General features: G+C 52.7%; 1 protein-coding gene across 1 annotated transcript; it reads left to right on the top strand.

Annotated features, from left to right (window-relative positions):
* Positions 1 to 238: 238 nt before the first annotated feature.
* Positions 239 to 25,887, top strand: LOC130492574 (cytoplasmic phosphatidylinositol transfer protein 1-like). Its single transcript, XM_056866332.1, has 9 exons — positions 239 to 281; positions 12,129 to 12,277; positions 17,553 to 17,641; positions 17,952 to 17,959; positions 19,858 to 19,929; positions 20,054 to 20,149; positions 22,040 to 22,195; positions 22,536 to 22,599; positions 25,785 to 25,887. The coding sequence occupies exons 1-9, from the start codon at positions 261 to 263 to the stop codon at positions 25,865 to 25,867; spliced, it is 738 nt and encodes a 245-aa protein (XP_056722310.1). The 5' UTR covers positions 239 to 260; the 3' UTR covers positions 25,868 to 25,887.
* The last annotated feature ends 508 nt before the right edge of the window (positions 25,888 to 26,395 follow it).

The following is a 26,395-nucleotide window of genomic DNA, read 5'->3' as shown; positions in this document are numbered from 1 at the left end:
GGGCAATCGCTCTCTTCCGATTGCCTTGACAGACATGTCCCTGGAGTTACCTGTTGCTCCATCCTAACGTCTCTCCCCCAACCCCTCCTCGGGGATTCCTGTCTCCCTCGCAGGATGCGCCTTTCCCCGAAGAGCTCTCAGGGGCCGTTCGGTCGGTGAAGATCCCGCGTTCGCATCCCGAGAGCGTCCATCCTTTCGCCAGACGGGCGAACCGGATCCAAGGGGACGGCGTCATGCTGGTCAAAGAGTACCGAATCTGCATGCCCCTCACCACGGAAGAGGTAAATGGCTGCCGGTTCTGGGGAGGGCCGGGCCCTGGTTGGGTTGTGGGTGCGTCCTGTTCAGCGGAGGATCTCTCAAACCTCGTACCTAATAGCGTTCGTCCTGTTTGTCAGTCCGTTGGCGGCCCTTCTTTGGGCTTGGACCCAGCTCTTCTCGGTTTATTTCCTCTTCGGTGGGGTCCCCATTCCGTCTCCCATTCGGATCTCGCTGTATCCGTTTTTACCAATGAAATATTGACTGTACAGACCCTGTTTCCTACCGAGCCAGACTGCCGGCCCTCCTCCGAGTTTCATCTTGTCTTCTCTGACCATCTATAACCCTCCAGGGTCTCATTCCCAGCTCTGCTGGGCAAGATTCTGCTTAACTGCAGATGAAACCCAGGACTTTGGGCATGCAGGAAATGGGACAAGTAGGCGCTGCACTGTGGCCGCTTCCCTTTATGACCCCAAACTGGATTTTCTTAGATTCTGCGCTGCTGGCTTGGGGTCGGCAACCCCCGTTGCCGTTTCTCACCAATCGAAGCAGGGCTGGTCTGTTAATTCTCCCGTTTTGTAGCTGGGGCGAACTGTGGCGGAAATCCGACTTGTTCGAGAATATATCCTGAGTTCTAAGACGCCACTTCTTGCATTGCATGGTGGGGGGATATATGTTAATGTTTGAGAACTCTGCACATGCTCCTGAGCCCTGGGCGAAGGGAAATAATCTGGTCTTCCCCTTTGACCCAAACCCGGAAGAACAAAGAGCTGGCGAGCGTCTTGTACAGAGCTTTCTAGATAATTTGCAATCCCTTGCCCGTTAACAGATAGAAATCTGCTTTGACGGACATGGTAGATTTCTTTTGCTGTTCAAAGAAGGTCATGTACATATCACGTCAGAGGCTGGTAGTTGGAAAGCATCCTGGCCCTTCTCTGCAAATAGAAAGCTAATATCGGGGGATTGTTGTACCCTGGTGTTTCGCTTTCCAAATGCAGGGAGATTTTAATCTTGCAGGGTGGGGTGGGGGTGAAGAGGCTTGGCTTTGTGCCTTCCCTGACCAATGGGACGGGCTCACACCTCAGCATGAGCTGGATTCCAGATCGGTAGCCCCTTAAGCCGCCCTCTCTAATACAACCGGCACTCACTTCACGGCACAAGGGGGGAGACAAAGTGATCAGCGCATGTAGAGTTCACACTCTGCCAAAGGTGTTGGCTCCCTACCACTGCTTTAATTATCCAGCTCTGGCACGGGCGGGCGACGGAGGGAGGGTTTATTTCCTTCCAGGGATCCCTGCCGCTTGCGGCCGCAGGGCCGGGGTTCTCAGCCCTACGCCACTATCCTGAAACGGTAGCTGTTTTGGTGTTTGCGTGCACTGTGCTGGATTGTGGGTCCCCCCCCACCCCAGCTCCCAGCACTGTTTTCACGAGGCACCGTGCCAACTGTGCTATTTTGATAATTTTTGCTTCAGCATGAGTCAGGAAGAGGCTTTCTCCTTATCGCGATGGCCAGAGGGGCTGGCCGTTGGAGACACTGCCGTGCCACGGTAACGCTGACGAGTCTCATCACGCTAACTGGATTTAAGTTCCAGGCTGGATGGCTTTGTGGGAAAGCCGGCTCCATCAACCCACGTGCCCTTCCACGGGAAATGGGACCGAGTCAATTCTCTGGCTTCTGAGGCTGGTCCTTATGGGCCGTGCCCTCATGACCATGAGGTCTAGCCTCTTGCTTTTAAAAATAAACCGATGCACACGGCTGTGATCATAAACCACTTGACGGGTTAACCGGGAAGGAAGTTAGGTATGCGGAGAGCCAGCGTGGTATAGTGGTTAAGAGCGGTGGTTTGGAGCGGTGGAGTCTGATCTGGAGAACCGGGTTCGGTTCCCCACTCCTCCACATGAGCTGCGGAGGCTAATCTGGTGAACTGGATTTGTTTCCCCGCTCCTACACACGAAGCCAGCTGGGTGACCTTGGGCAACTTACAGCTCTGTTAGAGCTCTGTCAGCCCCACCTACCTCACAGGGTGCCTGTTGTGGGGAGGGGAAGGTGGTTGTAAGCCGGTTTGAGTCTCTCTTAAGTGGTAGAGAATCTCCCTTAAGTGGTAGAGAAAGTTGGCATATAAAAACCAACTCTTCTTCTTCTTCCAGGGGAACTGATTTCTGTACTCTGATCTCTGTACTCTAGAGATCAGTTGTAATTCTGGGAGAACTCCACTCCCCGCTTGAAGGCTGGGCAACCCTGAGAAGTACCAACCCTTTTTCTCAGAGTGCATGCAATTGGTTGGACGTGACGGTGGTGTTTTAGTCGATCAATAAATACTTCCCAGTGAACCACCACGGTGTTAAATTGATATCCGCTTTCCCTCCCTGTATAAGTCTCTTGAGGTTTTTCTTGTTCGCCCTGTGCTGTACGACTCCATAGCTAGGGAGGTTAAACTCGAATCTGGCCCTCCCAGCTAGAAGTTCCAGATTCCTCGCTGTTTGGACTATGTGGACTTCCTTTCGTCTCCCTTCCTGACCAGTCTGAATTGTGTGAGTTGTTATACACTTTGCAGTGGGAATGAACTCTTCGATGCAAAATTGGGGCGTGGGAGAACAAACCTTTGCATTTTGTTCCCTTTTGACGGAATGCAAATGGTTTTTTTGCAAATTTTGCTTGTCCTTGATCCGTTGACATCTACGCCTTACATCAGCTCAAAGTCACACTCCATTGTGACCAAGAGATGGGTCGAGCGATCGCACCTGTCACACATAGATTTTCTTGCCCTTAGCTCGCTTGCCGCAGCTGATGGGGCTGTAGGGCCTGGAAACGAACCCTCATCCTCACAGACGCTTCCCTAGCAAACGTTACTGCTGCCTGGCGGAGCCTGGCTTGATGTACATAGTCCATTTTTAGCCCACCTCTGGGGCCTCCTGGCTGCTGCGTGTGGCTCTCCCGTCCCCGTTTTGTCCTCACCCCAGCCCTGTGAGGTGGTTGCGCCTGAGAGCGATACCGAGGCCTGACCTAACAAAGCTTCGGGGCAGCGTGGGGGTTCGAACCCCAATCTTGGCCCGCGTCCCTAACCATTACACTAACAGTGGCGGGCAGAGATGCGCGTGAACGTTTGGGCCGAGGGCAAGAGACAGAGAGGGCCCGGAAAGGGACGGGGCAAACCAGGTTCCTGTCTCGGACTCTTCTCCTCCTCCCCCACCCCCCGCAAATCTGTGGGTCAGCTTGACGCCGGGCCTCCCGGGCTTTGCTGCTCATAGAGCTTCCTGCCTCCTCACGTGAAAGGCTGCAGTTGCCGTGGCAGCGTGCGTCATGGAAACTTCCTCCTAGGCAGGTCTGTGGAGAAACGGAAACCAAAGGTATGCAGCGGCAGCTTGGAGGGAGAGCTGGCCGGCGCTGGGAGGGCGGAGGCAGGGGAGGGGAGGGGGGAAGGACTCGGCCGGCCTCAGGAGGTGCAAAGCCGGTCCTCTGCTGCCCGTGTGGAGCAGCTTGGTCATGTGGAGGGCAGACCCCTTGCAGGCTGTGCCCGGGGGTGGGGGTGTTTCAGCCCCCAGGGGACCACAAAATGTGCTTGCGCAAGCAATACCCTTGTCCTGAATGTGGGCTCCGTGCTGTGGGGGCTCACCCAGGCTTACCAGGGTTCCTCCTCTGCTCCGGCGAGAGGCTATGGGGCTGTGGGTGCGATTGTGCGAGGGGCCGGAGCAGAGGAGGAACCCGGTAAGCCTAGGTGAGCCCCCACAGCACGGAGCCCCACATTTAGGACAAGGGTATTGCTTGTGCAAGCACGTTTTGTGGTCCCCTGGGCGTGCACGTTTGCCCGCCGACCCTCAGGTGGTCGGCGGGCAGAGGGGCGAATTGCCGGGGGGGGGGTTGCCTGCCACCACCGGCCACCTGGCAACCCTAGGGTCACCTCTGACCAGCAGAGGCTACAGTCAGTGGCAGATTTATGGTGAAGTATCAGGGGGCTGCAATCCTGTCCCGTGGCTTGTAGCACCCCCCCCCCGGCTGAGTCAGTGCCACTTCTGTATAGCACCTAGTGTACATGTCTTTTTAAAAAGTCCTCATTGGTAGGGTTGCAACCTTCCAGGTGGTGGCTGGAAATCTCCCGCTATTACAACTGATCTCCAGCCGATAAGCGATCAGTTCCCCTGGAGAAAATGGCCGCGTGGGCAATTGGACTCTATGGCATCGAAGTCCCTCCCTTCTCCAAACCCCGCCCTCCTCAGGCTCCGCCCCCAAAATCTCCAGGTATATCCCAACCCGGAGATGGCAACCCTTCTCCCTGGGCCTCCTTATGGCCGTCTGGTGCTTGCCAAAAATTAATCAGCTGCCCATTTTTCTTTGTACGGCTGTGGAGGCCAGCAAACTCATTTTGGTGCTGGGGAGTTTAAAAACCAAATTGGGACGTGTCATCTGTGAAGTGCCGTGTCGGCACAGCGGCAGCTCCTGGAGAGGCAGGTGCCAGCGGGGTGTTCTTGTTCCTCAACGTCGGATGACTCATTTTTTTGTGTGTGGGGGGAGAGAGAATGGGGAAGTTCGTTCCAGAGAATTTTGTGCCTTCCTCTGGAACGGAGCAGGGTGTGAGATTTTAGTTGGAGGTGCCTCTCGAGCATTACTAGCAGAGGTAGGTTGGGTGGCACAGGCGGGCACTGCCCGAAATGTTTTGGCACCCGAGATAAAGGGGCAGAGATTTGGCGGGGATTTGATTCTTAGCTGGTGGTTGGACTGAGGACTAGAACCTTTCCTATGAGTAAAAAGGCTGAAGGAGCTGGGTATGTTTAGCCTGGAGAGGAGAAGACTGAGAGGGGATATGAGAACCATCTTCGAGTACTTGAAGGGCTGTCATATAGAGGATGGTGCTGAGTTGTTTTTTGTTGCCCCAGAAGGTCGGACCAGAACCAACGGGTTGAAATTAAACCAAAAGAGTTTCCATCTAGACGTTAGGAAGAATTTTCTAACCGTTTAGAGCGGTTCCTCAGTGGAACAGGCTTCCTCGGGAGGTGGTAAGCGCTCCTTCCCTGGAGGTTTTGAAGCAGAGGCTAGATGGCCATCTGTCAGCAATGCTGATTGTATGATCTTGGGCATTTCATGGAAGGGGGGCATCTTGGCCATCTTCTGGGCATGGAGTAGGGGAGGTAGTTGTGAATTTCCTGCACAGTGCAGTGGGTTGGACTAGATGACCCTGGTGGTCCCTTCCAACTGTATGATTCTGTGATTCTATGATTCCATGATAGAAGCAGAGTTAACTTATTGAGGGCACCTGGCAAAGGAACTATTGGTATTATTTATTCCCAAATTTCTATCTGGCATACCCAGAAAAACGGTTTGCCAATCGCTAATGTTTGCAGTCACAGCGATTGGAAAACCTACTTGCATTTATTTTCAGAATGGACTTTTTTTTTGAGTCCGTATCGTTAAAAGCCGCTTCTCGACAATCTGTCGCACTTTTAGCCTGACCAAGAGACGGAGCGTGGGGTTGGCTGATACCCACAAAGAGGTGGAGTTACAAAGATAGGCGTGGCTCCCACGTGTGGGGCAGCTCGACGCTTTTCGAACGTGCGCCAATGGCCTGCGTCTTCACCGCGTTGCAAAGGAGCGCATAACTGAAGGCAGCTCTCAAGCCATCGAGCTGCACGAAGGGGGTTTTCTCGGCAGTTCTGCTGTGCTCCCGGCACGCTCCAGGGGAATGTGGAGGGATGTTGATTACTAATGCGCCGTGCAAGCAGACCAAAAAAAAAAAATTGTGCCAACATCCCTGGAGCATTTTAACAATTTCAACAAAGTGCAAATAGCATCTTTCTAGCAATTAGGACAGCGACGAGAGCCATCAGGAAAATAAGAAGATCATGATTGTGCAGGATCGTTGTTGGAGTGGAGTTCTCCCCCTCCTCCGCCCTACTTATCGAGTGCAAAAGTCACGTTTTCGTTCCTGGCGAGGTCTTTCGCCTGGAGCACCCTTTCCCGAGCGCGAGCTGAGAAAGAGCTCTAGGAAAGTTTGCTAAATGCTGTCTCTTTTGCATCCTTGGAAAAACTGTGAGCAGGAGACTTGCTGTTTTACAGGAGGTGACGTGACCTCGATCCATGCACACCCAACCCAAACCAGAACCGCCTCATAGAATCATCGAGTTGAAAGGGACCACCAGGGTCATCTAGTCCAACCCCCTGCACAATGCAGGAAATTCACAACTACTTCCCCCCACACCCCCAGTGACCGGAAGATGGCCAAGATGCCCTCCCTCTCATCATCTGCCTAAGGTCACAGAAGCAGCATTGCTGACAGATGGCCATCTAGCCTCTGCTTAAAAAATCTCCAGGGGAGGAGAGCTCACCACCTCCCGAGGAAGCCTGTTCCACTGAGGAACCGCTCACCCCACTGAGCCTCGTGGCTGAGTGGGGATTTGAACCCAGGGCTCTGCAGTCCTAGTTCGGTGCTTTAACCACTACACACCGCCGGCGCACTCAGCCTTTTTGGTCCAGTTTGATACTGTTGTGTCGTTTCGATGCCTTTTCCCCAGCCCCTGTTTACTGGCGCCTGTTCGCCCTTTCCTAGATTTGTCCGAGGGGTGAGCCTAGCCAGTCAGGGATCACGCGGACGGGACCCACGTGATGGCGCCGCGTAGCCAATCAGGTTTGGCGTGTCTGGAGGGCAAGTGAAGGCAGTTGCGAGTGGGCGCCAAAGAATGCTTTTTAAGTGCCAAAAAAAATCATTTATAAATGGAGGCGGCATTTGACAATTTGGAAAAAACCCGGAGTCGCATCGGCTCAACCCTCTCCATAATTTGTGTTAGCACATGGATTTGTCTGTGGGTGAGATTTGCCCGTCACTTCTCTGAGCTCCTCGTCCCCCCCCTCCTTCTGCAGATACCCGAATTCCTCCCACACCTGCAGAACCGAGGATAAAAGCTACCTGCTTGTTGTTCTGTAGGCGGGGGGAGCAATATAGCTCAGTTTCAGGAAAAGGGGGGTATTATCCTTTCGAGCTTTTACCCGTTCTTTTATCAACGTCTGAGAGCCCGTTCTAACACGCATTATTGACATGTTACCGTTCTGGAGTAGGGAGGTGCTGTACTATTCCACACAGGTATGAGTCTGTGTGAAAGAGCTCCTGTGGGAAACCGGCATGAGGCATCCCTCCGCAAACGCGCGAGTTTCTTTCCGACAAGGGGAGCGCTCTCTTTGCGTCTGACCTGTGCGGCCGCCTCAGCCCATGAATGGTGTTCGGTGGCTTTAGAGATGGGGAATCACGAGGCCCCGGGTTCGAATGCCGCCTTTGCCTCCAACTCCCCCGGGGCTGCTTTCGGACCCCGCCTCCTCGCCCGCGTTCTCGTCTCTTATCCTCCCAGATGTGCCGGCCTGGGTGGACCGCAGGAGGTGAAGCCGCTCCTGAGGCCTTTTATGCAGCGACGTTTCCCCGAAGCGGTCACCCCCGCCGACCGCTTCAGGGCTTCCTTTTGATTATGCATGCCTTATCCGGCCGTCAGAGGTCATCTTGCTCTCCCCTTGCATTTCCCCCGCATTTTGCAGATCCTGGCTAAAACCGCGTCGGGGAAACACGGGCAGCGACCTCTGAGGGGTGGAAAAGGCATGCATAATCCAAAGGAAGCCCCGAAGCAGTCGGCGGGGGTGACCGCGGGGAAACGTCCCTGCACAAAAGGTCCTGGGCGTGCTCAGAGGCCTTTTGAGGCTCACACCCTCGTTCCACGGTTATACCTTGGCGTTGCTCATAGATGAGGGGGCCCTGCCTTGGCCCTTAAGCGCGGCCCGACGGCTGGGGATGCCAGATGGTCGGTGAGTCAGTCCCTCTTCACCACGTGCCAGGCTAAAAGTAGCTCCTTTCAGCACAGGCAATGTTTCTTGTCGGGGCTGAGCAAACAAGCCTGGTTGTAGTCTTCGGGATTTGCAGGGGCCTGACGGCTTTCTGGGAGCCAGTGTTTATTCTGTGGGTCTGGCCCCACTCGGTCGGTCAGTAAAACAACCTCTCGTTGCTTCCCATGCTGACCAAAAAAAAAAAATTTCACATATTTGGTTAAGGGGCCAGCAAAACACCCCTGTTTGCACTTGGCAAGATGCAAGTGGGAACTCATCAAATTATACACCTTGCTTGTTGCCGGGACGCTCTCCTCTCTGGGTGACCTTCCTCGTCGGTCAGTGAATTGCGCTAAAAATGTCCGCTGCTCTTTTCTTCTTCTTAAAAAAAAAAGCAAGTTTCTGTCCCTCACGAGCAAAGGGCGCTAAGTAGAGATGCCGACCTCCGGGTGGGACCTGGGGATCCCCCGGAATTGCAGCTCATCTCCAGACCACGGAGATCAGTTCCCCTGGAGAAAACGGCTGCTTTGGAGGGTGGTCTCTAGGGCATTGTGCCCCATTGAGGCCCCTGTCCTCCCCAGGCCCCATCCCCAAACCTCCAGGAGTTTCCCAGCCTAGATCTGGCCACCCTACCCCCCTATCTGCCACCGGTGGTCAGGGGGGAACTGGCAACCCTAGCCCTAAGGTTTGATGGATGTTCTAATTTGCCCTTGGCGGCCGGTGGCGTGCATTTTTCTTTTCTTTCGCTGCTTGTATTTTTAACTTTTGCAAACTGCCCGGAGAGAGGGTTTTTGTTTTCAACCGAAGGGCGGGGGGATTAAAAGTAAACACAACACGAGTGCCCTGGCAACTACCCCGTCTTGGAGAAGCCAAGGTCACCGCTCGCCTGTCAGCCGGGCTTGTCCGGGCTTCCCTCGCCTGCTCCGGCCTTGACCTTCCTTCGGGATGGAGTCTCCCGTGCGTGCGAGAGGCCCTTTTGCTGCGCGCAGCACATTCCGGGCCAGGAGACCTTGCCTGCTGCCGACGGGACGGGTCTGGCAGCCAGCCTGCCAGTGGGGGCAGCCGGGCCTGCCGGCGGCTTCTGAGTCCCATCTGCCGTCCGTGACGTGCCGGAGATCTGTCTGTGACCGGGCACTGTTGTCCAAATGGGGTCTTCTACAGGCGGGCCCCCTAGCAAGGAAAGCAAGGGGTTCCTAGGTATCCAAGTACGTTAAGCTTAGAAGTGCTGGCTGGTTCATTCATGGGCAGTCATCGTTCCGCGATTATTTTATTTATTTACTTATATTTGAGAGCGCCAGCGTGGTGTAGTGGTTAAGAGCGGTGGTTTGGAGCGGCGGACTCTGATCTGGGGAACCGTGTGTGATTCTCCCACTCCTCCACATGAGCGGCGGAGGCTGATCTGGTGAACCGGGTTGGCTTCCCCGCTCCTCCATGTGAAGCCAGCTGGGTGCCCTTGGGCTAGTCACAGCTCTCTCTGAACTCCCTCAGCCCCGACGACCTCACAAGGTGTCTGTTGTGGGGAGAAGGAAGGGAAGGAGATTGTAAGTTGGCATATAAAGCCCAGCTCTTCTTGATGACATGTTCCCCCACACCACTTGTCCCCAGGGGTTTACCTTGGTTCCGTGAGTGGAAGAGCAAAATGGTGTGGCTTGCCACTGTTGGGCGCCTATGCCAGGGGGTGGGTTACCCCCCCCCTTTGTTCCCATAAGCAGTCTGTTAATGGGATTCTGCCAGTTTGGCCTCAGGGGTCGTGTCTTCATGTGTACGAAACCACAGCATGGAGAAACGAGAGATGCTCCCCATCGGAAATGGAGGGTCAGAGGACCAACAGGCAGCCAGGGGCCTAAATCTCATGGTAAAGCCCCCTTCTGTTTAAACATGACAAGGAGCGCAGTAAAAACAACAACAACCCAACCACAGCCACCTCTTCCCTGTGGTCCCACTCAACTGTTGTTGTGTTTAAAAGTGTCGGGGGGTTAATGCCACACTGATGCGCCAACTCCGCCTGCGTGGGCGCCGGCCAGCTGCCTTTGAACATGACGCCTTCCACCACGCAAGGATGCGCAGGGCTACAGTTTTGAGACAAGGGTGGGGGGGTATACATTTCCAGCATCCCATGAAACTGAGTCAATGTGTGCCGTGCTTAATGGTCACAGGGATTTTTTTCTTTTGAGGACTTGGCTCCTTGGTGATTTGTTTTGTTTTATCTCTCTCGTCTATTTCTTCTGTTCGCTCCTCTTGTCGGAGAAGGGTTTGGGAGAAACGGGTTCATGTCCCCGCTTGGCCATGAAGCTTTGTGGATGCCCTCAAGCGAGCCAGCCCCTCTCTGCTTCACCTACCTCACAGGGTTGTTGTTAAGGGTAAAATGGAGGGAGCCACCCTGAACTCCTTGGAGGAGGGGTAGGGGAAAAGACACGAGAGAGAGAGAGAGAGAGAGAGAGAGAGAGAGAGAGAGAGAGAGACTCTGCCTTCGGAGAATCTCTCTAGTAGCAGCCCTCGACTAACAGTTTTACGGTACTCTTGCATGCAGAAAAATAAGCAGCCCCCTTCCATTTTTCCTTTTTCCTGAGATGCTGGTTTTCTGAGTGCGGGGAGTGATACAAACACATCGATTCCCCCCCGCTCCCCTCGCCTTTTCAGTGGGTCTGTGGAGTGAGGTAAGAATTGGCAAGTACACAACTTGCCAGATGAGGGAGTGGGAGGCAGCTTTTGACTTTTAACACCCTTATATTCCTGCCTGCTTGGTTGTGGTGAAACTCCAGATTTCCCCCCCCCCCTTTCAATTGGAAGCGTTGCAAAAGTCTACTTATAAAAATAGATCTGAGCATTTGGCAAGCTTTGGGATCCTCCCTAGGTTGAAGGGGGATCTGAAGCACAAGTGAACAGTAAAGCATCTATCTATCTATCTATCTATCTATCTATCTATCTATCTATCTATCTATCTATCTATCTATCTATCTATCTATCATCTATCTGTTAAAATGACAATACGAACATCTGAATAGCGGTTAGGAGTCTTCAAGGGCTTCTGATTATCTTTGTGAGGTTTACAACGTTCCTGTAAGGTAGATCATTGTTATTACTACCATATTGAAAAGAACGGGCTATGGGGCACCCTGGAGAAGGCCACCTATGGAGGTCGTGGCAGGGAGAAAGCTGGTGTCCTTCCGGTTTGACAGTTTAGTCTCTTGAAGTTCATTCCTTGGCAGGTTTATAAGCTTCTAGGCCCTTTGACATGAATGGACTCAGAAAGGTGAAACTCTGCTTAGGGCTATATATATTTTTTGGCATTTTTAACAGAAGCTCAAAAACATCCTTTATGCAGCTTTACAGAGGAGGGATTGGCAGGATGGAACTAATTTGCATGCATAATTACTATTAAAATTAGATGCTAAAAGAAAAAAAAAAGAGTTTGGGAAAAGGGCAGGCTAACCTTTATAAAAGTAGTGATTTATGAATGGGGTGGAGAAAGAGAAATTCTTCCTGTCTCCTATCACTAGGATTCAGATTCACTGAATGAAATATACAGATTCAAGAGAGACAGAAGAAAGTGCTTCTTTACATGACTCAGAATTAACCTCTGGAACTCACTGCCGCACGATGGGTCGAGGGCTGCTCACTTAGTTGCCCTTTTAAAAAAAGGCTATCAAGATTTATTCTTGGAGGATAGCTCCGTCAAGGAGTATTTCAAGGGCAGCTAAATCGAACCTCGCACGTTTGTTTTTTATACCTGTATCCCGCCCTCCCCCTGTATGGAAGGATTCAGGGCAGCTAACAACAAACACAAAACACAATAAAATTTAAGACTATTAAAACCACAACAAATAAATTCAGTACATTACATCTAAAACCATGCTTCGCTCTTCATCCGTTTTGTCCTGACAGCAACCCTGTGAGGTAGGTTACGCTGAGAGTAACTGGCCCAAGGCCCAGCGAGGCTTGAACCTGAGGCTCCCCCTGTTCTACTCTGATACCATAACCCCTGGCCAGGTTTTTCCACCCTCCCCTGCCCTTGCTCTGGGTCCCTAGGATCCCGCCAGCTACTCGAAGGGGAATGTGCTTTTGTGCTTCCTTGCAGTACCGAGTCGGTCAGCTCTACACCATCAGCAAGCACAGCCACCAGGAAAGCGACAAAGGAGAAGGGGTGGAGGTGGTGAAGAACGAGCCGCACGAGGACCCCGTCCACGGTCAGGGCCAGTTCACGGAGAAGCGGGTGCACCTGTCCAGGTGAGCGGGGGACGCTGGGCGGGTTCGAGAGCCGCCCGTGGCTCAGGCCCAGCAGTGGGGCTGGGCGCTGCTCTCGGTTGCTTTGAACGACGATTGCGTACGACTTCCCTGCTCTCTTGATTTGATGCTGATGCGGCTATCCTTCGAAGCGCTCCTTTATCTTCCCCACCCCTTGTGTGTGGCAAGTGCTATCAAAACCTATGGAGCCCTCGTGAGGTTCTCAAGGCAAGAGATGAACAGAAGTGGTTTGCCATTGCCTGCCTCTGCGTAGCGACCCTGGCTTCTCCCATCCAAGGACTAACCGGGGCCATCCCTGTTTAGCCCCCGAGAGCGGGCTAGCCAGGGCAACCCCCTAGACTTCCTTGCTGGTCTCCCAAGGAAGACTCTGCTTGGCTTTTGACCCTGCTTCGCTTTTGCAATCAGGCTCGCCTGGGCCATCTGCGTCGGGCCACCCTCGCCCCTTACAGGTGGAAGACTGAGGTGTGCTGACGTTGTTTCGCTTAAGAAACATTGGGGAAAGGCCCCGCTCTTCGTTGCCCTTGACCCTGACAACTGGATCTTTGGGTTTATTTCAAAGCAGAGGTGTGCGTAGGGGTGGAACCTATGGGATTTGGAGGCCTCTACCATGCTAGCTTTGGGTGCCTTTCGAGATTCAGCCACAGCTATATCCCCGGTGCCTCGCTGACTCAATGCTTTTCAGCTCTTGCCCGTTTGTTCTCAGCTTTCCAATTACCTTGTCACTAATTCTGACAATTACTCAACTCCACCCTTTGTTGGAAGAAGACAAAAGCGGGCACTCCTCCGCGTGGGCACCCGTTCACCCCTGCCTCCTACAGAGCTGCCTCCGCCTGACTCAGCTCCTTTGCTGTAAGCCCCGCTTCAGGCACGGGACCGTTTCCCAACCCAGGGCTATTGCTTAGGGTGGTGTGTGTGTGTACAGTCAGGCGGGAGAAGTACATGTTCTCTTTGCTGCATTCCTACTGTGCAGATCAGTTCTTGCAAACTGGCTGCCCGTTTTGCAGCAGGTACATGTCCTAGAATCACTGGTTATGAGGTAGAATCATAGAGTTGGAAGGGACCACCAGGGTCATCTAGTCCAACCCCCTGCACTGTACAGAAAATTCAAAACCACCTTTCCTCCCACACACCCCAGTGACCCCCACTCCATGCCCAGAAGATGCCCAAGGTGCCCTCCCTCTCATCATCTGCCTAAGGTCATAGAATCAGCATTGCTGACAGATGGCCATCTAGCCTTTGCTTAAAAACCTCCAGGGAAGGAGAGCTGACCACCTCCCGAGGAAGCCTGTTCCTCTGAGGAAACGCTCTGTTAGAAAATTCTTCCTAATGTCTAGACAGAAACTCTTTTGATTAGGTGCGCACAGGATTCCTTCTTAACGATTCGGGGGCTGGATGCTTACCTTTCTCCCCCTGCGCCCTCTCCCGTTCGCCCTCAGCAGCCCCAGACTTTCTTGGAAACTTGTGGATGTTGGCAAGGCTGCGAGGGCTGAATCAGACAAGAAAGCGGATGTACGCTGCCTCCATTTGCCTCGGGGCCATGTAGGAAGGAAAGGGGTCTTAACCCTGTGGATGCTACAGATGGAGCTGTGCTCTGTCCAATTTTTGGTTCCCCCCCCCATCATCTATAGCTCTTGTATCATTCCTTGTCCTCCTCTAAACTCACAGAGCGGTCTTATACTGAATCAGGCCATCAGTCCATCAGATTCAATATTGTGTACTCAGACTGGCAGCGGCTTACCAGGATCCTAAGCCGAGGTCTTTCCCATCATCTACTACCTGATTTTTTTTACCTGGAGGTGCCAGGGATCGAACCTGGGGCCTTCTGCATGCCGAGCAGGTGCTCTGCCACCGAGCCACAGCCCCTCGCTTCCTCTGACCCCTGCAAGGGGTCGGCCAGTATCACCTAACACAGTTTGAGATCCCGAGTCCCGTTGAATCCCCGAGACAGTGCGCGATCCTCCTGTCATGAGTCGTTCTTTGGGTCCCATCATCATTATCTTGTCATTGCTCAGGGCTTCTCAAGAAGGCGGCTTGTCATCTCCTGTGACACATTACGTTCCCTGTCAGGGAGGGGAAGAGTTCTCTCCCCGCACCCAATATCCCATCACCTTTGCCGCTCATCTTCTCTTCCTTTTTGACTCACCGTTTCCCCTCGAGAACAATCTGGAACCACCGAGAGCACCCACTTGATGCCACTTGATGTCCTGGGAGAGGCCAGAGTTAATTGGATCGATAAAGCCAGGCTGTTGTCTGGGCTGCGGGGTGCCCGGCTCACCTGGTTTGACGCTTGCTTTTTAAAATGTGGGGTGGCAGAACCCGGCCGGCTTGGCAGGTGGCCATCACGAGCGTCTGCCCCTCTTCAAGACAGGTGATCTGTTTCTCCCAGGAACCCCAAAGGAGCTGCCGTTAATGAGGAAGCCTCTGAGTGACGGCAGCAGCCCTCAGTTGTGACAGCAACTCCCGTTGTGTGCCGAAAGCCCCCCTCCTGTTGTGCCCGGCTTCGCTAGAATGAGCCGGATAGCTGTCTGCCTGCTCGTTTGCTCAACCTCCCGTAATGTCTGAGAGGAGCAAGGAAACTTTGTTTTATTGTGAACACATGAACACACACGTGAAGCTGCCTGATACTGAATAGGACCCTCGGTCCATCAAAGTCAGTATTGTCTACTCAGACTGGCAGCGGCTCTCCAGGGTCTCAGGCAGAGGGTCTTTCATATCACCTACTTGCCTAGTCCCTTTAACTGGAGATGCTGGAGGTTGAACCTGGGACCTTCTGCATGCCAAGCGGATGCCACTGAGCCACAGCCCCTCCCTACCACTGAGCCACAGCCCCTCCCCTTAACTTGTTGCCTTTGAGAAGAAGCTGGGCCCTTCCGGAGGGCACGCAAGCAGGCCAGTGCCTGTCCTGAGCGGGCTCTGTTATGGAGAGCTTATGGCAGCTGTCAGAATCGACAGGCATTACAGGGACCTTGAGGCATCTTGCCATGTGGAAGACCACCTTTATTGCTTCCTACCTGAACCAGGCTTTGTAGCATAGCAAGGAGCGTCCGCTGCCTCTTGCAGTGGCTCTCAAACTGGCTCTGTTCTCATAGAATCATAGAGTTGGAAGGGACCATCAGGGTCATCTAGTCCAACCCCCTGCACAATGCAGGAAACTCACAAGTACCCCACACACACACCCAGTGACCCCAACTCCATGCCCCGAAGATGGCCGAGGTGCCCTCCCTCCTATGAACGCCCAAGGTCACAGAATCACCATTGCTGACAGATGGCCATCTAGCCTCTGCTTAAAAACCTCCAGGGAAGGCGGGCTCACCACCTCCCGAGGAAGCCTGTTCCACCTGCATGCCTATTATTTTGGGTGCGGTGGAACACAGGCAGGATGCTGCTGCAGTCGTCTTGTTTGTGGGCTTCCTAGAGGCACCTAGTTGGCTACTGTGTGAACAGACTGCTGGACTTGATGGGCCTTGGTCTGATCCAGCAGGGCCTTTCTTATGTTCTTATGTTCACTGAGGGACCGCTCTGACTGTTAGAAAATTCTTCCTAATGTCTAGACAGAAACTCTTCTGATTTAATTTCAACCCGTTGCCCTTCTGGGGCAACAGAAAACAACTCGGCACCATCCTCAATGTGACAGCCCTTCGAGTGCTTGAAGATGGTTATCGTGTCCCCTCTCAGTCTTCTTTGTCTTTGCAAATAGCTACCAATCCTTTTACCCCCCACTTCCTAGGTCTGAATACATTATTGGATAAATGGGCTTAACAGAATCGTAGATCAGGCTGCCTGCTCGCTTCTCTCTGCTGCGAGTCCCATTTTGTCCTGCTCTCCCCTTGCTGGGCTATTTTTGTTCTGAAAACATCTCTCTTGGGCTGCCGGCTTGTCCCTTTTCTCCCTGCTCCCGCTGGGTTGCCCAGTGGCCCAACGCATTGGAAGCCTCCGCTCGTCACACTAACAGCTTGGACCTCCAGGCCTTGCCTCGTCTCGGCACACGAGCGAGCTGGTGAGCCGCCGCGGGAGCCGTCGCCGCGAGAGAGGGGGCGATATTTTTAGACAGCGTTCTCACGATTCTCCTCTCGGGGGATGCTATTTATAGAGAGCAAAACTGGATTGGGGAGCAGGGGGGGGAATGCTGAGTTGCTCCCACTCCGCCACCCTCCGTCGGTCGCTGTCAGGTTGGCACAAAACCCTGCGGGACGGTAGCTGGCAAGCCGAGCGCCAGGAGAGAGCTTCGACCAAATCCTTTCAAAGCGGAGTGGAATTCTAAGCAAAGCGAAAGAGCCGCACCGTTCCTCTCTCCTGGCCCATGTATGGTCTGCGGCTGCTTTGCTTTCAGCTGCCTGCAAGTAGAAGATCTGCCGGAGAGAGGTTGTGGAATACAAGAGATGCTTAATTTCCAAATCGAGAGGTCCCTGGGGGGGTCACGTCTAGCTGTCTCGCCCAAGCGCCTTTACCTATTCATTCTTAAACTGCGTGCCGTGCAAAATCTGCTTGTGTGTAAGCGAGAAAAACCTCCAAAAATTAAAAAAATTATCATAATCAAAGGCTGCCATTCATGGAGGAGGTTGCTGGCAAAATCTCCTGAATTCCAGCATCTTTTGCCAGCTTCTGCTTGATATTCAAGTTTGATCTGGAAATTGGAGCGAGTTCTGAATATGGTATCGCTGCAGTTTGAAACTGGAAAATGTTAAAACCCAGCAGCTACTTCTTTGAAACCCAGCTCTGAAATAGGCTTTGTGTATTTAACATTTGAAATACGTATTCGATGTGCCGATGTTAACCGTTTAAAAGATGCCATTTTGCACTCTCGCATGAGCACCCAGGAGGCTGCCTTCTACTGAATCAGACCCTCGGTCCATCAAGGTCAGTCTTGTCTATGCAAACCAGCAGTGGATCTCCTCCAGGGTCTCAGGCAGTGGCCTTTCATATCATAAGAACACAAGTAAAGCCCTGCTGGATCAGACCCAGGCCCATCAAGTCCAGCAGTCTGTTCACACAGTGGCCAACCGGGTGCCTCTGGGAAGCCCCCAAACAAGACGACTGCAGCAGCACTGTCCTGCCTGTGTTCCACGGCACCTAAGATAATAGGCATGCTCCTCTGATCCTGGAGAGAATACGTATGCATCATGACTAGTATCACCTGCGACTTGGCCCTGGGGATTGGACCTGAGACTTTCTGCATGCCAAGCAGATGTTCTAGCTGTGTTCTACTGTGTCACCCTTTTAATTTGCTTTTTTTTTTTGCTCTCTTGTCCTGATGCAGCAAGCTGCCAAGCTGGGCGCGGGCCGTGACGCCGCGGATATTCTACATCACCGAGAAGGCCTGGAACTACTACCCGTACACTATCACAGGTAAGCCTCGGCCACCCCCTTTCTCTCAAGCTTTACCCTCATGTCCTAAAAGAAGAGTCCTGATGGATGAGGCCAAAGGTCAGCCTGGGCCCTCAAGGAAGCCTCGAAGCAGGGAAGGGAGAAGGGGGCAACAGACCTTGTTGTTTGGTCACACACACACACCCCATTTTGTGCAAGTATTAAACTGTTGGCAAAAATCCATTTGCGTGTGCTGTGGGGCCTTCTTCCCCATCTCATCAGTCTCTCTCTCCCTGTCTTGTTCCTCTTCACTGTGCCTCGGATTCCTGGAATTGCCTCGCTGCTGGCTCAGAGTACACAGTAAGTAGTATGGTTGCCCGGTCCCTCTTTGCAACTGGCGGGAGATTTTGGGGGCGGAGCCTGAGGAAGGTGGGGTTTGGGGAGGGACTTCAGTGCCATAGAGTCCAATTGCCAAAGCGGCCATTTTCTCCAGGTGAACTGATCTCTATTGGCTGGAGATCAGTTGTAATTAGGGTTGCCAGATCCCCCTTTGCCACCGGTGGGAGGTTTTAGGGGTGGAGCCTGAGGTGGGCAGGGTTTGGGGAGGGACTTCAATGCCATAGAGTCCAATTGCCAAAGCAGCCATTTTTTCCAGGGGAACTGATCTCTATCGGCTGGAGATCAGTTGTAATAGCAGGAGATCTCCAGCTAGTACCTGGAGGTTGGCAACCCTAGTTGTAATAGCAGATCTCCAGCTAGTACCTGGAGGTTGGCAACTCTAGTAAGTAGCCCGGCATTTGCCTATTTGGGGCTCCTCCGTTTCCCCCTCCCAAGAAGATTCCCCTGAGCAGAGAGGGTGGCAGTAGATTCCCTCTGGGGGGTGGGAACAGCATTTGTCAGCCAGTGTTTTACAACCTTTAAAACTTCCAGTTTTGCCACTCTCTGCCTAGTCCCCTTTTCGAGCCATCTAAATTAGTGGCCATGACTACCTCCCAGTCGGCGAGTGAATTCAGCTAATTGCTGGTGGCGGTTCTTCCTTCGGTCCGCCTCGAATCCGCCGCCTGTCAGCCTCATGAAGTTCTAGTCCTTTGGAAAGAAACATGAGCCGGGCGGAGGCGGGAGTCCTGGCGGACAGCAGGGCCAGGAAGCTTTCTGTACGGCTTGCGGGGGATAGCCTCCCGCAGCCGAGGCATGCAACCCTTGCTGGATTGTGTCATCTCTCTTTGTCCTCCGTTTCCTGGACCGGGGAAAAAAAATCTCTTTTTATAAAACTTTACGAGTGGCTCCATCTGAGAAATAGCCTGCAGCCCTGACGTCAGTTGGAAAGCTTTTGCTTCGTTAAAATGGCGCAACCTTTGCCCAGTTGGCTGGAGCTGAAGTACCTCTCGTCCTGACCCTCCTCCTCCTCTTTTTTCTAATTAAAAAAAAATGTTTTGTGGAGATTGTCACGGCACCCGCTTAGCTGGGATCGCCCTGCTGATTTTTCCCAGCTGGTCTCCTTGGACAATGCCTCGCGATCCCCATACCGCCCCCAGCCGACTCCACCCTTTCAGCAAATGGCGTAAACGGATCAGGGGGGGTTTATAGGGAACTTGGGCAAATAAAGGCACAACTAGGACCGCCTGCTTGCGCATACCAACGCAAGCAAGTCATTGCGGAAGAGCCGCGGAAAGTTTCGCGAGACCCGGCGCCTCTTCCACTTTCGAGGGTGAACCGTTCAGACGTGCAGACCGGTCCCTTCACGCAGCCCACGGCATGGTGTCCTGGTTCAGAATATGGAACTAGGACTGGCGGGGGGGGGGGAACTTGAGTTCAAATCCTGGCTTTCCATTCATCTCGCTACGGGGCCTTGGGCCCATCTTCCTCTCTCGGCCTAAGAAACATTTGAAAGCCAGAGGGTTGGTTGGGCCAAGATTTCCAGCGGTGTCTTATGTGGGCGTTCCCCATGACTACCCAAGTAGCACCAGTGACGTAGGATAATGGGCCTTTTGGCTTGGTTTTCAGGGGTGTCTTACGTGAACGTTCCCCATGACTACCCTACTAGCATCAGTGATGCCTGATAATGGGCCTTTTGGCTTGGTTTGGTTTGGCCTTTTGGCTGAGTTTTTCTTGGCATAGAATTGGCATTGACCCCCAGTGCTAAAGGGTCAACAGGCCCTTAGAAGTCAGCAGGAGTCCCCGGAGGGCCGCGGGCCTCGCTTCCTCTTCCCTGTCCGCGCCCGTCCATGTAGAAACGCGCCCTCTCTTTCTTTCCGCAGTGCTCGTTTCTGCCCAAGTTTTCCATCTACATAGAAACAAAGTACGAGGATAACTGCGGAGACAACGCAAATGTAAGTCAGTTGAAGTGCTTGGGTAGTGGGGGGGTGCCCTTCACTGGGCCTCTTGTTCAGCAGCCTCAGAATGGCACGACAGGAGCTACATATAAAACCCACTCTTCTTCTTCTTCTTCTGCAGATCTTCCACAGCGAAAAAATCTTGGGGGACCATGAAGTGACATTCCTGGACATTGCCTTCGATGAAATCCCAGAGCGCTACTACCGGAGCCCTGAGGTAACAGCAGTGTAATGGGCAGGGTTGCCAAGTGCCGGGTGGCGGTGGACAAACCCCCCGCCAATCCACCTGGCTGCCCGCCAATCAACTGGGGGGATCGGCGGGCAATGCGTGCACGCGCGCCTGCCCAAGGCAACACGACGATTCCGGTTTACACCCGGAAGCGCCGCATCGCAAGGGGCCTGTTTACCGCTCAGACTCCCAGTTTGAGTGGTAAAGCCACCGTTGCAATGCAGCGCTAATCTGGTGAACTTGATTTGTTTCCCCCACTCCCTACACACAAAGCCAGCTGGGAGACCTTGGGCTAGTCACACTCTCTCAGCCTCACCTACCTCACAGGGTGTTGTGGGGAGGGGAAGGGAAGGTGATTGTAAGTCGGTTTGATTCTGCCTTAAGTGGTAGAGGAAGTCGGCATATAAATACCAACTCTTCTTCTTTCCCTGCACCTCACCTGTAAGGTCGTCGGCCCGTTGTACCCCTGTGCTTGCCCACACTCCTTCCTTCAGTCAGCATCTCTCTATGGCTTTCATGTATGGGATGTCATCTGTCTGTGCTGATAGTTAGGGAGTGTGTCCTGTGCCTGCCGGGCAGCCTCCAAACATGGCAGTGGCGAGGTGGGGGCATTGGGCCCCTGCAGGTAACCCTGAGCTCACCAAGCAGTAATTACCAAACTGCATGCCCTGAAAGATAACATAAAAGACTCCTGCGAGCCCAAAGCATCCCTATGCAGACGAGCCTTCCCGTTGTGCCTCTGGATAAGTCACTGCTCTGGCGCGGTCTCTTTCCGAGCGGCTTCAGTCATTCTCCCCCGTCTCTGTATTGGGTGTGATTCGGAGCGTTCAGTCCATCCTATTATGCAGACACAGCAGAACTGTTCGAGGTACCTGTTGCCTCTCTTTATGTCACTGATCTAGATTTGCTTGCTTCTAACCAAGGAGCACCAATAAATCTCCACCAGTGCTGCAAGATAATGGCAAGAATCGACAAATAAGCAGCGCCAAGACTCCACGCTTAACAAAAAAACTCAATGAGAATAAAGTATAGCAAAAGACTCTAATTGTTAAGTGCAATATGTGAAAAACATCAAAAATTGCAAATATATACACACTACACATGTAACCACTAAACTATCTATACAAAATTACAACCATATGAACACGATACAAAACAGAAAGCAAACACAAAGAAGTCCATGAAAACATCCGAGGGGTGAACCCCGTATTACAATAATACTTGTCAGTTTCTCCAACCGACTGCTAATACTTTCAAGGGGTATATATTTGCATTTTTGATAATGTTTTCACATATTGCACTTGACAGTTATAGAGAGTCTTTTGCTATACTTTATTCTAATTGAGGTTTTTTTTTGTTGAGTCTTGGTGCTGCTTATTTGTCGATTCTTGCTTCTAACCAAGGTGAATATCATATCTAGGAAACTGCAGAAACAGAAGGGCAAGCTCTTTTGGAGACAAGTAGTTTTTAAAAAGTAATAAAGTACATCTTTCATATGGAAGCAAAATGTGCTTCAGATTTTTATTCATGGGGGCGGGGAGGGGAAAGGAGGTCCCACTACTGGAAGTTTGGGACTGATTGTCCTAGAGTTTAGGATTCAACATCATGAGAAATGAATATACTCGGTGCTAAAAGGGAAACCAACTAACTCTACTTATAGAACTTGCCAATGGTTTTGCGTAAGCTGACCGCTGGGTCACATTTAGATTTGTAGATCTGTTTAAAGAGAAAAAATGAGGAGCTCGCCCTTGCCAGCTGGAAGTGGTTTGTTTGTGCTGCATCTGGAAAATGAGCCCTGGGTTGTTGTTTTTCCAAGGATATTTGAGGTTTACAAGCTCTGGCCCCACAATGCTTTTTCTTCTTTTGGCTCGGGGGCAGGATCTCCGGTATTTCAGCTCGACAAAGACGGGCCGCGGGCCGCTGCGGGAGGGCTGGCGGGAACACACCCACCCCATTATGTGCTCCTACAAGCTGGTGACGGTCAAGTTTGAAGTGTGGGGGCTGCAGACACGGGTGGAGCAGTTTGTCCACAAGGTGAGGTGCTTGGAAGCCCTTTGTCCTCAGGTGTTCAAAGCCAGACATTTGGAACTTTGTGGATCACAGTGTCAGAAGTGCTCAGCTCTCATTGGCTAGTGCCTGTGACGCCCCCTTAGACCACATGAAGCCACTGGTCTTGCCTAGGCTAATTCTGACAGGTAGCAGATCTCCAAGGTACAACATCTGTAACATTTTAGTCAGTCATCCAAGATTAACCCGGCTGCTTTGGGAGGGATCTCATCTGCCACAGTTGCTCAGATCAGCACCCAAATAGTGACAGACGACCCTCCCCTCCTCAAGATGCGTTCAGAAATGTGACAGAGTTTTTGGTTTGCAGGTCATTCGGGATATCCTGCTGATCGGGCACCGGCAAGCCTTCGCCTGGGTGGATGAGTGGTGTGGTGAGTAAGCCCATTGGCATGTTCTTGGTTGCTTGTGAGTAAGAGGGAGGTAAAGACGGCCCATCAGACACCTGACAAAACAATCTTTCTGCCCTTTCCCGAGTTCTTTTCTCCCACTGGGACCCTCAGGACAGTAGCCCTGCAAGTCAATCAATTCTGTTGCTGTGATCAAGTTTTGTGGTGGTCGTTATTTGGGATGATCTCCCCCCTGCCCCTATCCAGGGCTCAAAATTCACAATGTCGGATTCGAGTCCTCTGCTTCGAGGGCATTGGATTCGAGCCCTCTGCTTCGTGTCTTAAGTGTGCGCTGAATTAACCAGAAAAATCACCTTACCACTGGCCATGAGTGGTTAAAAGGTATCCAGATCTTCGGCCGGCGTTCTTAAGTTGTGTCCCCGTGTTCCAGCTGCTGTGGAATTGTAGTTTCAGAATCTTGTCATTTCTTTCCTGGAACCGATCTCTCGGCACCCAGCAAGGTGCTGCTGGATCCGTTTTGGGGAAGGAGATCTGGCAAAGGCAGTGCCCATCGAAAGATTTCGCCTGATTGGCGCTGGCAGGTTTCACATCAAAACAACAACAACAAAGCAACCCGTGTCGCTGGAGTTCCTTGGAGAAGGGACCGGTTCTTCTGTTGAAGGGTCCCGATTTCTCCCCGTAGTTTGGGTGGCAGTCATAGCCGTTTCAGGCCCAGCCTCCGAAATGTCTGCCCTCCCATCCCTGCTTCCAACTCTCCGGCTACTCGGAGCTGATTAATTCCTCTCTCTAGCTTCTTGGGAAGGGGATATTCCCTTCGTTTTAAGACACCTTTTCTTCCCAAATGTACATGGGGGTAAAGGGATTAGATCAGACGTAGAATAGCTGAGGGACGGGGTAAGAAAAAGCCAGACTGAGAACTCCTGTCCTTCTTGGCTAACACCACTAACCCCCGCCTCCCTTAAACCTCGCTCCTCTGCCTTGCAGCTCCGTGATCCTTTCTGAGCCTCTCTGCCTTCCTACAGCATTTTTATCTCACTCCCCATTCCACAACGAGACCACGAGGCAGGCTAGGCCAAGAAAGACCCTCGTTCCCCCGAGTGGGGGGATTTGAACTCGGGTCTCCCAGATCGTAGTCTAACTGACCACTCGACCACCACTGGCACCTCCTCTGTCTCCTGTTCTTTGGCGGCGCCGTCAAAGCCCCTTCCGACCAGTCCGATCCTGCTGGGGGCACGTGTGTAAATAGTCTGACCTGCTCGGGTGGGGCTGATCTCACAGGTCTTTCCCACCAGATCCCAGCCAGATAAGCGGCGAATCACTCACGGCCACTTACGGACAAATCACATTTTTGAATGCACTTCTTTTTAGGGGGTGGGGGCAAAGCCTCCCAGCGCGGAGAAAAGTGGTACGGCAGAGAATGGACCGGGCTAGAACCGTTCCAGTTGGTTTTACTTCCTGGAAGTGTGTACAGGGGAGGGCATTTAACAATGGATCGCACTCCTGCAGAGTACAGGGAGGGGAATCCCAGTTCTGAATCTTCTTTTGCGTTAAAAACAAACTCCATACAACTAGAAAACCAGGAAAGCAGAGAGCCATCTTTTACCCCTTTCTCTTTGCTCGCTTCGCAGGGAATTATTTAACATGGGGGGGGGGGGGGTCTGAAAAGGCTCAACCTCCACGAACCCCCCCCTCCGCAGCCCGTCCATTTGTCCACCTTGTTCCGCCCTCACTGTCCTGCATGTGTGAATCAGGCCTGAGCATGACCAGGAAGCTTGTATAGGTAGCGTCGTCTGTCCCGCTCCAGCCTACTGCTCTTACAGGACTCTGGCTGCCTCCCCTCCCAAGGAACCGCACTGCAAGGCTAGCATTCTGTTTGGCTTTGCCGCCACCTGGTGGCATGGAGTATCCTTTGCAGAAGCTTGGCTAAAGGGATCACGAGTCCCCCCGGCCATTTTGACCATTTCCCCGCCCTTCCTTAGCTAGGTTTGCTGTAAGCCTAAGAATTAGTGGTCTTTGGGAAGAGTCCTTTTGCTGTGACTCTGTGTGAGTCCCTGTTCCAGGTATGCCAACCTGTTGCTTTGCGTGTGTTCTTTTGGACACGTTTTTTTCTTCTTCGTATCGGGGCCCAAAGAGCCTGCGCTCTTCCCAGTCAAGTGTGCTGACATTAGCGGAGGCGCTTGTAGCTTATCCCGTGATGACTGCGAAGCTCAGAGACAGTGCCCCCTTTTTTCAGGCGCGGGTTTCTCAACGTCACCTCTCTCTCCCCTTCTCTTTCCTGCGTAATGATACTAATGGCTCAGCTCTCAGCTTCTTCTGATCTTTCGTGGCCTCTGCATCGGGCCGTACCTAAGGCTAGGATCCGTTCTGATGCACGTGGTTCAGAAAACGAAAGATTTCGGTGGTCCGTTAGCAGGGCGCTCCCAGGTGGAGCCGGGTTGTCTCCAGAGGCAGAGACATAAGCCACGGGTAACAGTTGGAGGGGCGTGAAACCGTCCCTTTAAAGGAGCGGACACTTCTCTGGGCGAAGGTACGGCTGTCCTAGCTGCCCCCACCTCTTGAAAGAGACGGAGAGGCCAGGACGCTATTGCCTTTTAAGTAACTGATGCTGCTTTTGATCTGTTGCCTTGGCAACTGTTTCAGCGGTGAAAGATGCTCAAAGGCTTTCTCAAAATTCCCAGACCCGAGGCTCACCTCCACCCCTTCCCCACTTCAGTTAATATTGAGGGCCACGTAACTTTCATGCCCTGAAAAGGTTTAGCGTTATCGTAAGAATCGGAAGAGGCCATTTGCTGTGACTCTGGGCGAGTCCCTGTTTTGGGTATGCCAACCAGAAGCAGTGTGTGCAGTGGAGGGGTGGGGGGAGTCCTGAGTGTGTGGTATCCTTTCCCCCACACCTCGATGATGGATTACCAATTCTAGAGTGTCACATTGGGCATTATACCCCAGGGGTCTTTTTCCATCAAGAAGCGGGAACCCTTTTTTTTGCCTAGAGCGGCACAATTGCATGCGAAGGACCATGCCATTCGCCTATTGGGCATGTGGGCACGTGGCCTCCCGCAGCGGCAACAGGCTCCGAACGTCCACGCGAGCATCGCTTCGTGTCAAGGACAGGTCCTTGGCTGTCGGTGGGCTTCCGCGTCCCTCGCGCCCTTCCGCCGCGTTCCCCACCTTCTTTGGCTGAGGATTGAGAGCATCTCTGCGTGTTTCAGACATGTCCCTGGAAGAGGTCCGTGCCTTCGAGACTCAGATGTACACGGCCACAAACAAAAACTTCGGCAGCCAGGAGCTCTAGCTTCCCGACCTGCCCCGCCCCGCCCGGGACTCCCGTTTTGTATGTATGTTTCCTTTTGGGGTTTTGCTTTTGCCTGAATTTGCTCTTTTAGAAGCTTCCTCCCCTCTTCTTCACGTACGCCAGGGTCCCCCTTTCCCTTGGACTCTTCTGTACACAGACCTTAAACGGGGTCCCACTAACGGTACCAACAGAAAGCTGTATATGGGGCCCGCCCACACGATGAACCCCCGTTATTTGCCAGAAAGCAGTAAATTTGCCAGGCAGCTGATATTCTTCTGGTCTGATACCATCCTGTCAGGTGTTTGAAAAGCCAACCGGTTCCAGATAGGCCGGCCCTGTCTGGTCACCCACCAAATTGGGTCGGGGTGTATCTCTGCCCCTCACCTACCAGGTCCCAGCCCAGGGGGCCTGTCGTAGTTCAAAGAACCCTGGATGGCAAATTGCTTGGATTCGTAGCGCATACAATGATTTTTGCCTACTGCTGGTTAGATGTTTTCGGGACTTGATGTTGCTAGCCGCTAGGATGGG

The sequence above is a fragment of the Euleptes europaea genome, chromosome 21 (genome assembly GCF_029931775.1).
Source record: "Euleptes europaea isolate rEulEur1 chromosome 21, rEulEur1.hap1, whole genome shotgun sequence".
Taxonomy (NCBI): Eukaryota; Metazoa; Chordata; class Lepidosauria; order Squamata; family Sphaerodactylidae; genus Euleptes; species Euleptes europaea.
This window is presented reverse-complemented; position numbering and strand designations above follow the sequence as displayed.

Coding starts and splice junctions, on each gene's coding strand:
- LOC130492574 (XM_056866332.1), top strand. CDS start 261: ATGCCCCTCACCACGGAAGAG. Junction 19,930..20,053: donor ACTGCGGAGACAACGCAAAT/GTAAGTCAGTTG, acceptor CTTCTTCTGCAG/ATCTTCCACAGCGAAAAAAT. Junction 20,150..22,039: donor GCTACTACCGGAGCCCTGAG/GTAACAGCAGTG, acceptor GCTCGGGGGCAG/GATCTCCGGTATTTCAGCTC.